The sequence below is a fragment of the Danio rerio genome, chromosome 12 (genome assembly GCF_052040795.2).
Source record: "Danio rerio strain M-AB ecotype USA chromosome 12, GRCz13ab, whole genome shotgun sequence".
NCBI classification, from domain to species: domain Eukaryota; kingdom Metazoa; phylum Chordata; class Actinopteri; order Cypriniformes; family Danionidae; genus Danio; species Danio rerio.
This window is the reverse complement of record NC_141032.1, coordinates 32,727,845-32,739,973: the sequence shown is the minus strand read 5'-3', so window position 1 is coordinate 32,739,973 and position 12,129 is coordinate 32,727,845. Positions and strand designations below refer to the sequence as shown.

The 12,129-nt window shown below is 35.7% G+C and overlaps 1 protein-coding gene across 4 annotated transcripts in view; it reads right to left on the bottom strand.

The window, feature by feature from the left end:
- Positions 1 to 4,460: 4,460 nt before the first annotated feature.
- The window catches only part of ccdc186 (si:ch211-225b10.4), a 52,655-nt gene continuing 44,986 nt past the window's right edge, over positions 4,461 to 12,129 (bottom strand). For all 4 annotated transcript variants that reach the window (XR_015504233.1, XR_015504234.1, XM_087276495.1 and 1 more), the window contains 2 exons: positions 9,793 to 10,012; positions 4,461 to 6,456 (listed from right to left, as the gene is read on the bottom strand). Coding sequence is in view for 2 of the 4 variants with exons in the window: in XM_087276495.1 (XP_087132621.1) it covers positions 6,373 to 6,456; positions 9,793 to 10,012 (304 nt within the window). In the remaining 2 variants the exon portion in view is untranslated. The remainder of the gene's footprint in view (positions 6,457 to 9,792; positions 10,013 to 12,129) is intronic.

The following is a 12,129-nucleotide window of genomic DNA, read 5'->3' as shown; positions in this document are numbered from 1 at the left end:
ATTATTAGTCTACCAGGTGTGACTGCTTATTGGAATAATGCAGTGGATAATATTTGTTGGAAAAAGGAATGGATGCTTCCTCATAATTATTTTCTAACAAATAAAAGAGATTTCTTATAAAATAATTCAGAAATTCTATCTGGCCCATCATTATATGTAAAAATATAAAATTGATATCTCCTCCAACTGTTCCCTTTATGATGATTGCTTTGAAACTTGTTCATCTTTTTTCGTACTGTCCATAAATATTTTGGAAAAGTGTCTTGAATTTTATTCTAAGTAAAATTTATAATAAATGTATTTTGTATTGGAAAGATGTAATGTTAGGCTTTACTGAGTATAAACAACCTAAAAGTAAACAGTTTTATGAGATTAACTTAATTTTGCTGATTGCTAAATTTCACATTCATAAGTCAAAATTTTCTAACTCCAGACCTATGTTTGTGGTTTTCTGAACGAATTTAAAACAATACCTTTCACTGATCCAAATGTCTCATAACAAAAAGGCTCTAAAACTTCAACTGTCTGCGGCTCTTTCCCTATGTTTGAGTAAATTTTACTTTTTCATAATGTATTTTATATACCCCCTGTGTTTAGCTGTTTCTTCTTTTTTCTTTTTCTTCATTGTTAAAAATAATTGTTCTCCCTATTTGTTGTTGTATGTATAAATTGTATACACTGTTTGGGCTTAATTAAAAAAACAAAAAACAAAAAAAACATCCCAGCTAACATTTTTACATTTTAAAAACACTGTAGGGTTCCCATTAAGATAAGGAACCTTTGAGTTTGTTTAGTCTATATAATGTCAGTTTTTAATGAATAATTTTGTTATTTTTCATAGCCTATAGGCTACTATTCATTCATTCATTTTCTTTTCGGCTTAGTCCCTTTATTACACTGGGGTCGCCGCAGCGGAATAAACCACCATTTTATCCATCATATGTTTTTATGGAGCGGATGCCCTTCCAGCTGCAACCCATCACTGGGAAACATCCATACTCCTTCACACACATACACTATGGACAATTTAGCCTACCCAATTCACCTGTACCGCATATCTTTGGACAGTGGGGGAACCCAGAGCATATAGAGCACTACTAAGTGATTTATGTGGATTAATACACTAACCTAAATTAACATTATACTTATATTATTAGTTCATTGCACTGACGTATTTTAATTTTAAATGTTTGTTAATTCATTTTGGCGGCAAGGTTCATTAAAGGGTCAAAATTACAACCTTGATTGTACAAAATGTTCTGTTAAAGCTTAAGAAAATAATCACAAATAAATGTAAAAAAAGAAATCGCAACAATAATTTACTTTTTACACTTAAAAACTGAAATTTGCACATAACGAGACACGAGACATGTTCCAGAAATCAGCTGATACTTGGCAGCTCCATCAAGGATTGCATGCTGAATGTGCTGTTAGAGCTTGGGAAGCAAATGTCAGTCCCACTGTCCACTATATTTCTATACTATAAAAAGGGGCATTTTCCTCTTTTAGAGGACATTCATAACTGGATGATTAGGAAAATGTTTCTTTTATTAGCTTGAATGCTAGTAATATTTTCTCATTTCATGCTTTCAAACAGACAAAGCCAATATTCCACTAGTATATTCAAATCTGAAATTATGTAATACCAGCAAAAAAGTGGCACCTTCCTTCTAAAAATAAGATCCTGAATCTGATTATATTTAAGTAGTAAAGCTATTTTTGCAATATGCGGGTAGATAAATCTCAAACATTCATGCTGTTCATGACAAGACCTCCCAGTTAAGTCGAAAGCAATGACTGAGGCTTATGGATTCTCTGGGGGTCTGCAAGGTTGATGTGAGTGCCGGAGCATGTTATCTTGAAGTGCTAAAAATAGGAACTGATCCGAGTCTACGCAATGGCTCTTTGCCACGTACAGGAAGCTTTAACCTGCCATCTCTCAACACCTTCAGCAGACTCTGAAATGCCACACAGGTGAGATGAATTTTAAACAAGCAGGGTGCGAGTGTCCAATATAAAATACAGAAGAGCGGAGCAGGAGATGTTGTTGCAGAGTTTATATAACAGTCTTTAAAGAACTAGAAGTAACCTCACAGTTCAGTCTGTTTGCAAAAACACATGAATGCGTCATGTGAAGACAGAGCTTCAGTTTGATAAACACATTCAGTCATTTGTGTAAATATGCCTATTATTAGTACAGGCCGAAGCCAACAGGAAATGCACCACCTAAATTACTTTTCAAAAGTGAGTTTCAAGTACTGCATGTCCTGTGGTTGTTCGCCTAAAAATATCAGCTGCATGCTGTATATGCAAAGAGTGCTTGAAAAGATTATTAATATAATACGAAGAACTTCCCCTTTTACATGCCAAATATCAGCAGTACTTTGTGTTGTTGGTGTTTCTGTGTGTTTTGTGAGGAGGAGGATCAATAAGTCAAGGCCCTGTACACAGAAACTGTTAGTTTTGGACATCACCTGCTACTGTTACATAATAATACTTAAGGCAATGAAGGCGAAAATGGCAGGGAAACACGTGGATTACTGTGCACTCACACAACCTCTGAGTGACTGCTGACCCAAAAATCACCTTGTAAAGTCAGTAAAGGAGGCAGCAGTTCTGACAGGGCTGCAGGCAGCACAGAAAATGCCAGATTAGATGGAGTCGTAAAATGCTAACCATTAAAATGTGCGTAGTTATGATAAAAATGGCAAAAATAAATATGCTTTTATTAGAAGGGAGAAATAAAAACTCTGTTATGTTTCAGTATTGATATACAGTGTTTTTTTACTTTGACATTTCTGAAATTGTGATGTAAAACACTTTACAGGTGTATTCCTTGTAATGAATTATGATTCATGAATTGAGGCATAACGGCAAACTTTTTAAACACAATTAATTAGTATTTTGGGATCTAAATATCCTCTTTGATATGTCATCAAATGATTCTTGTTCTATATACATGTAGGAATGAGCCACTGGTTAATGTGTCAACATACAGCACAACAAAAATAAATCTTAAAGGTGCAACATGTACGTTTGACACCCAGTGGTTGAACTAGGTATTACACTCCTGGTTCAAAATATGCGCAAGTGCAGGTTGCCAGATTGAGGACACCAACAGCATTGTGCCTGACTGTTAAGCCTAAAGGCTTATTTAAATTGTGTTCTAAATAAAAGCAACAGCACGTGATAGAAGAAATATTTTCCATATTAAAATTAGTTTTTGTTCTTAACCAATTCCTAAAATATACATTTTAGTAATAGCTTCGATTTCTTGCAGCTGAGCAACAGGATAAACTGACAGTGACAACGTTTACATGGACATTAATTGAATAAGACAGTGATATGATTAAGGTGTTCACATAAGTTGCTTTTTGAATGTTCCTTTCATGATCCCGTTTTACGTTATAGTACATAATTCGATTAACATCGTTGGGTCACCATGCTATCCACGATTCCTGCAGAGTTTCATGTAATTTCGGGTGTTTAAATGCAGTTTGGCACTTTCATTTAGGAACATTTTACGCATGTCCTCCATGACAAACGAGATATTGGATGCAAGTATGAACTGCTGGAAGAGTGTTGTTTTAATGGAATTTGATAGCACATGCCGTATGGGGGAAAAAAAACTCAGCAGTTCACGATGCAGGTGTCTGTGGTTGTTCACTGACAAAAATCCTACACGACGGTAAGTTTGATTAAGGTGTTTACATGTCTGTGCTGCATACTACACAAGTCTTAACTTGATTTCTGTGTAGTTCGATTATGACCTTAATCGGATCAGTGCAAGCCAATAGCCACACATCAGTGATTCTGCATGTACATATTATAATGTTAAAGAGGTTTAATATCTATTAATTAAACATTACCATTTTGTTGGAGTGCAGTAAGTGCATATTCTGTGTTTTGTATTTAAATTTCTGTGGTGTTTCGTCTGGTGCAAACAGCCAAATTGCTCATCACTGCAAATCTCGTCACAGAGCGTGTTTTTAGGACACGGGGTTACAATGTAACCTGCTTACCTAATGATTATGCTCGTAATATTTATATTATTTACTAATTAATTACCAACTCATGTGGAACTCTAAAACCATGTCTCATTTCAGAGGCTGTACCTGTCCAACGGAGGCCACATTTTCGATCGTGGACACTTTGAGAGCATTCCTGACTGAATGAATGAAATAGTCTGTTTTCCACAAAGGTAACCTGGGGTGCGGAAATATAATTGGCTAAAGTGGCATTGGGCAGGTTAAAGGGACCAAAACAAAGACATACTTTCCGGCACAGAACACACATTTTCAAAGCACAATATCTGACTTAAGCATTGTTTTTCAGATAAACAAGAATGTTCACTTAGCATGTTTCTTAAATATCTGCAAACATATTGTGGTATTTTATATGCTTAAAAAGAGTCAAAGACTTACATATACATACAAATTACTCTTAAAAAGAGAACAACATCAGTGATCATAATATTTTCATTTAATCCCCTTTTAAAGGCCATTTATATACAGAAGACTTTAAAAACATTGGACCATTGTACAATATATCTACAAATTTATAATCACAGTTTCACTCACTATACAATCAAGCAGAGTACAAGTGACGAACCAGAGACAGAATCAACACGTGGGTTTTTTTTTTCTTCTTCAGTTTCAATTCGCCATTCACAAACATTCACACCTTTCTTTTGTTTTGAGACTTGAAATAAATAAAGAATGTAAAGCACACCGATAAATCATCAACAGATTCAGAAAGTCTTGATTTTGCTGATAAGAGCTCTGTGTAAATGCTTATTTTTTTTGCGAGCATTGCATCATTTCCTTCATCCTGTGTTTTCCGGAATGTCTGCAATGTGTTTTTGGGAGTGTTGAGAGCAACAGCGCAGGCTCTCAATGTTGGAACGGCTGATATGACCTTGACAAGCTTATATAGCGGTATGTCAAGTTATTATAAACCCTTTATCACAGTGCATTGGTGTGATTTCACTTTCAATAGCGGCTCAAGTAGGAGAAATCCCAAGATGGCACTAAAACGATTGCGATCTACCAATCATCAAATGGCTGCCTACAAGTTCTAAAGGCGAAAATCCATTAGTGGAGTCTGATAGGGCGATTCTTTATCATGCAACCCTTCAAAAAGAGACAGAAGGGAAAAGCAAACCAGCGATGCCTCCGGCGGTCACAATTCAACGGTTGGAATGGATTCAACTCTGTATGAAGTTGCGTACCTTATGTTACATCGCCATGAAATCGGGCTATTTTGCTGGAGTCTCTAATGGGATGCTGGCCGGGGTGATTACGACTTAGTCGAACAAACAAAAAGGAGGGTTAAAATTGCACTTTTGCCCTTAATATTTACATATTCTCATTCATTTTACAGGGATGTTATACCTTTGTATCTTTTGGGAGCAAAAAAAAATCTATCACACACACACAAGTAAACAAGTGTTTTTAAAAAAAAAAAGAAAGACAGAACACAGAAAAATAAAAGCATATTTAGACAAAAAAGCATAAGAAGAGGTAGAAAAGGGGAGAGGGGGCAAAAATAATATTTAATTACAACTTAATCCAGAGAGAACGAGCTGATAATAAAATCCACAAGCTCTATTAAGACTAGCCCTAAATGAATTGAAAGTTCTGAGATGTAGTTATTCAGTCTGATTAATGTGTTTTACTGTAGTTTTTGGCATGGCCGTTCTCGCCTAAGTGCTTAGCGAGAGATAATGCTATCCGGGTGTAGAAGAAACAGAGCAGCAGTGTGAATGAGGAATGTTGCCCACACTCCCGGGTCAGAGCTGTGTGGCTTACACGCAAGGGTCCTTTTCATTACATAATACATTCATTAATTGGCACGTTTGCAAGAGGGGGGGAATGAGAGCGGCGAGAAGCGGCCATTAACCCACGATGCATTGAATAGCCTCTGAAAGGCTCTATAAAGAGCTGCAGAATCTGCGTTTCTCCATTAGTCCAGGACATTTTGTTCTTCAAAAGAGAGTGAGGTCACGCTGATGAGAATATTCACTCATCTACCCAACTTCAGGGTGTTGGATTTAGGACTGCATTTCATCTCTGTACCTGATGACCGCCACTCATCGAGGCTGCATTATGGGGGACGGAAAAGTTGGATAGCTATTGGGCACGATGTGAATAAAAGCAAATCCCGTTAATCTCTTTGCATTCCATTCAAGTGTCATGTAAGCATCTCAAAGATCGCAAACTGTGCCTCCAGTGTATTTGTCAGACTGAAGTTGTCTGATGGGAAAGAAAAAAAAAACACAGTTTTGATCCCAAACGGAGTACATGGTTTCATAACGGGCTCGATTGGACAGAATGTGCTGTTTACTGTAGCAGTCTTCCTCCTCCAATGATTTCACTTCCTTCCGGCTGTATCATCCGGCAGCCTTTGCTGTTTGATTAGTCGTTCAATCTCCGAACCCAACGTCTGGAGATTCTCCTGTAGCGAGAGACACAAATAAAACTGGAGTAAGGACCGATGCTATTATGTTTGTTCATACACATCCGTGCGCAGCGAGCATGTAAGCTGGGATAATCATGCAATTTCAGCCTGTTTTGCTTCAAAAACGGTCTGATTTCCTGTCCATCTCATGCTAAGACTGTAATCCTGCCATTGTGCTTGGAATGGAGCTCTGCGTTACCCTCGCGCTCTGTCCTCAAAACACACTTTATTAATTTCTCTGATCTCCCAGCTGATGTGCTCTCTCGTAGCGAAAAGCTGCTGTCCCTGTTGTGACCTGAATGCGGCTGTAGAACTGGTCACTTCCAGCATGGGAATTTGCCCACGCTTTTAACAGTCATCCATCAGCAACCAAATTTGCTTTTCTTCCGATAGCCATCGCCAGGAATCCAGTTACGCAGAAGCTAAGGTTAATAATTGTAATTACATCAGCGGATGCCATTGTGGAACTCGACACTAATCTCAATACATCAACACCTAGTGCGGCTATATATGGTCATGCTGTTGCAAAAACAAACATGTGCTGTGAAAGGTTGGGTTTGAAATGCATATAGAAATACCATGAAGTTAACTCTTCTTTCAGGTGTTGATTTACGTTGTGCTTAATGAGGTACTAGTATCGTATCAGTTAATGCTCAAGATTTATCTATTGGGAATTGTATATTGACCTTATTCTGCAATGCGGAATTAAACTCAATTCTTTGATTGTTTTAGAACTTCCAATTGAGTTGCCAATAGAAGAAATGACTAGGAAAAACAAATGGCAGAAAACAGTCAAAGTTCTAGTTCTTCAAACAAGAGTGTTAATGATTATACATACAGTTGAAGTCAGTATTATTAGACCCTCTGAATTATTAGACCCCCTGTTTATTTTTTTCTCCTGTTTCTATTTAACGGAGAGCAGATTTCTTCAACACATTTCTAAACATAATAGTTTTATTAACTCATTTCTAATAACTGAATTATTTTATCTTTGCCATGATGACAGTAAATAATATTTTACTAGATACTTTTCAAGACATTCCTATACACCCTAAAATGACATTTAAAGACTTAACTAGGTTAATTAGGTTAACTAGACAGGTTAGGGTAATTAGGCAAGTTTTTGTATAATGATGGTTTGTTCTGTAGACTATTGAAAAAAAAAATTAGCTTAAAGGGGCTAATATTTTGTCCCTAAAATGGTGTTTAAAATTTTTTAAACTGTTCTTATTCTAACCCAAATGAAACAAATAAGACTTACTCCAGAAGAAAAAAATATTATCAGACATACTGTGAAAATTTCCTTGCTCTGTTAAACATAATTTGGGAAATATTTGGGAAATATTTAAAAGGGGGCTAATAATTCTGACTTCAACTGTAAAAACAAGAATAATATAATAAGACAATATCAGTTTGCAACATCAAGCAGTATAACAAGCTGTTTTTAGCGTCTAAAAACTAATGAAAGTGAATTGAACCAGAAGTCTGAAGCTAATATGGTTCCAATGGCCGTTCATACATGAGAAATGAAGTTAATACTGATATCCAGTGTATTAAAGTATTAAAGTGTTAAAGTGTGTTTAGATCCCCTATGCCATTACGTAATGCTAATGATAATGGTTAAATATAATCTTTAGCAAATGCTAAAATTAACACCAATCTTCAGTTTGATATTATGATAAATAAATTCAATTGTAAAATTTAAAATACACTTTTACATTTGTATTATTTACTTTATTTCAGTTCAATTCATCTTTATCTCTATAGCACTTTTTACAATGTAGATTGTGCCAAAGCAGGTTAACAAAGATGAGAAAAAGAAAATACAAGTCATAACAATATTTCAGATTGTGGAAACATTTCAGTAAATCAGACAGGCAGGAGAGTAATGGTAGAATGCTGGTGTAGTTCTAGGTAAATTAAAATCCATTCAGTTCAGTTTGATACAGTTTAATACAAATGTCATTGTTGAAGACCAATCCACTAGAAAACAGCTCCACCATTTATACAAAATAGTGAAAAATCTGAATATTGACCATAAGATGAGATCATTTTTAATACTGTTCTCAACACTTATTTAAAATAATCATTGAACGTGATCAAGTAAGAACTAAAATTATGGGCGTGCCATTCTCTCATGCAGTGGTGTAGGGGTTAGTTTGTATGTTAGAAGTATACCCTAAAAACACATGATCACGCTGTTACACTATTTTTACATTTATGAATATAATCAGGCCCTTCACGCCTGCATAACTTAAATCATATGGTAGAATTGTTAGTCATTAAATAATGCAATGACCTTTTTGTTGTTTCAATGTTGTAGGTTAGTAGGTTTCTCTGCAGCAGTCAGCTTTACCATTGTTTCTAGAGGCATGATTTACTACTACGCAAAGCACAAAAGTGCAATTTCAGCATGTTTGAAATGTTTCCACCAAAAGTACCAATGTTACTTTATGCACTAAATGATGTTATTGCACAGAATATTTGCGAATAACAAACTGTCATGTTTTCCAGCACTTTTTTCCCTGTTTTCCAGGGCTTTATTGTTAATCTTGATGAAAATCAGTCACTTTTATAAGAATGCAAGACCGCACACACTTTTAAGTCCATCACACAATTGTCAGCAGTGACCAAAAGGAAGCTTTCAGATTTATTGTGACTTTTGCATGAATCTATATATGTTTGTGTCCGTCCCTTAAAAATGGACAAAAATAACAAATGCACATGGCCAAAAACCAAAACAGAGAATGCTTTGTAATAATTGTTTAACATTTGATAATTTATGAAGTAATCTTGTAAGACTTTAAAAAAAATAACTCTTTAACTTCAGTTATACAGATTAAATTATCAATATCTACAGAATAGAATAGAATCTATTTTAAAACTTTGACCATGGCATGAACTCAATGTAGTTTACAGTGTTCTCTGCTATTCTTGTGCTTTGATCGACGCTAGGGTTGGGACAAAATATTGTTATGCTGATCTATCGTGATATTTCCGGCCGCGATACATTATCAATACTCTGCCACCAAGTATCAATATTTATCTAAATGTACAAAAGATCATAATTTATTAATCATTCTTTCACTGAAGCCATTATTTTTGCTTGCTCAGCACAAGTCATTGTACTAAATGGGTTTCATAGTTCAACCTTTTTCATAGCGAATGCCATTTTCGGCTGATAACGTTCATCGACCAAACGTTCTGAGCATTTCTAATGCTTGCTGAAATACATGACCTCATCTTTAAATGTACAGTAGCATGCACTTGTCTTTAAAATGATAATAACCATGGGTTCTTTAAAGAATTGTTAGTGTAGCTGGTGGTTTTTACCTTTAGTGTGATGTTTTTGAGCAGGGTGTCCTCTAGCACAGCCTGGAGTTTGCGGTTGATTTCCAGTGAGAGGTCGAGAGTAAGGCCGCTGTCAGCAGGGTGGGAGGTGTACAGCGAGGCCATAATGCCTCCCCTCCGGCTCAGGTGGGCTTTGTTAAAATCGGAGGCTTCTGAAGACAGAGCTCCAGACTCTTCTCTGAGCACATAACTTTGGATAATCCTGCAAAAAACACACACATAGTTTTAATTGCAGAGTCCGTTCAAATGTGTTCACATAAAAGCACAAGCAGCTAGGCATGGACCGATATAAGATTCTGACAGTATAATAACCTGGGATAAAAATATTATGGTTTCACTGTTAGTGATTAGTATAATAGGCATCGGATGATAACAGTTTTCAAGGTATAGCACGGTTTAGAAAAGTCAAGGTTTTTAGGACAACAGTATCTCAAAAAAAGATATCCAAAGCCGTTTTAAATTGTAAAGAAATCAGTTTCTCAACAATTTATTGACCCTGACGTTTACTTTTTCAAAATATTTTAAAAGCTTCTTAAAATAAAATATATTGTTCTCAAAGGGGAAAGTTTTTGTTTTCAAACCAGACATTTGAAAAAGAATCTATTTTAGAGTCGTAACCACAATACCGTGAAACCGTGATATTTTTATCCAAGGTTTTCACAACATCAGAAACATATCAAATCTAGAAGAAGTTATTTTTAAATTTCTGGGTTAAAAAAACACAACCTTTTTCCCATCTAACCAAGACTATGGAATACACAAGACATGTCACTCGTATAGTTTTGAAAGGGGAAAAGTGTAACGGTCAATATGGCAAATGAAGTCCCGCCTACTAGTACAGGAGCCAATCATCGATTGCTATAGACTGACTTTTCTCCAGGGAAAAGCTCAGACCAGATGTGTGCCTTTACGACACTGAATACTCACTGAATACTTCCTTCACAGACATAAGAAATGTGTCCAAATAAAGCCTGAAATCTCTACTTTTAATTGAACCATCTGCACTTGAAAACAAAAGATTTTTCGGTTTTGAAATCTATATAAAATAAACGCAAGGTACAGTCCATCCTGTCAAACGCACGTCACATGACAGCAACTAATCAAACGTCCAAATGCTTGTAAACAAAAAGTTGCTGTCACTTCTGCAGGAGATTTGCCATCAAGACCAAGTTGTGAATTACTTCAGAAGAGCAGCACGATCAGACAAGGCATTATTTAGAGCATGATAATGTGAAGAACGGACATAAATGAGGTTGCTGTCGTGATCTGTTTTCTTTCGAGTATGCATGCGCATTAACTTGGGCAAACTGAAAAAATGCTGATTTTGTTTAATTTCAACATTTAGAAGCGAAACTTATGAGATGGTAGCCATGGGTAATTTCCTAATTTATTTAATAATAATGTTTATTATTCATGTAATGATGTTTAAAAATGACTAGAAAACATTGCTTTATATTAACAAAAACGGTATAATTTTTTTTTTGCATTTTATAATGAACTTATTACAGTCAAAACAAAAACAATCTCATTTATAACATCACGTTACACTAGTTTTTGCCTTGATTTGCTCGCAGACGCCTTCTGCATAATCCTCTATTTGTCGAGTTAAGAGTATTTCCATCATTCTCAGGTGGGATAGTGGGCCAAATCAAAGGTTACAATGGGCCAACTTTGTCCCGCAAGCCCAACTTTAGGCCTCTCTGACCTAAAGTCACAGAGCCTGTTGTCACTATGTTATCCTCAGAGTGAAGAAAAAGATGACGTTATAAATGAACCCAGTGACAGAGAAAAAGACGGCAGCCTTAAGAAGCCCATTAACCATAACCACCTCATCAATGTCTCTCTCTCTCTTGATCTCCTTCAGTCTGAATGATGAATGCTTTTCACAAACAATAGATTAGGAGACTTTTCACAGCTAAATCCGAGCCCGTCTCGTAAGTTATATTTTATGTGACACTTATTTGATAGAAACGGCTTTTTTTGCCATTGTCATTTTTGCATGAGGAGTTCTTTGATAATCAAAAATCGATTAAATGGGTTTTAATTAGAAACTGAGTATAGTGGTAATCTACTAAAAGCAGATGAAGAACCGGCTTCTTGATTTTGATTTAAGACTTAAGGGTATTTGGGTTAAAGGCATTGCATGATTAATATCTAAAAGATTTTTCAATTAATCAAATGAAAATGGAAATTGGGTAAAAACGTAGAGGTTACTTGAATTAAAATGACATTCAGAGAAATTAAAGCGCACCAGAGCACAGAAAAAGAAACTCAGCATAATTGAGTACACCCTATTTTGAAAATGAATATTTGTATCCA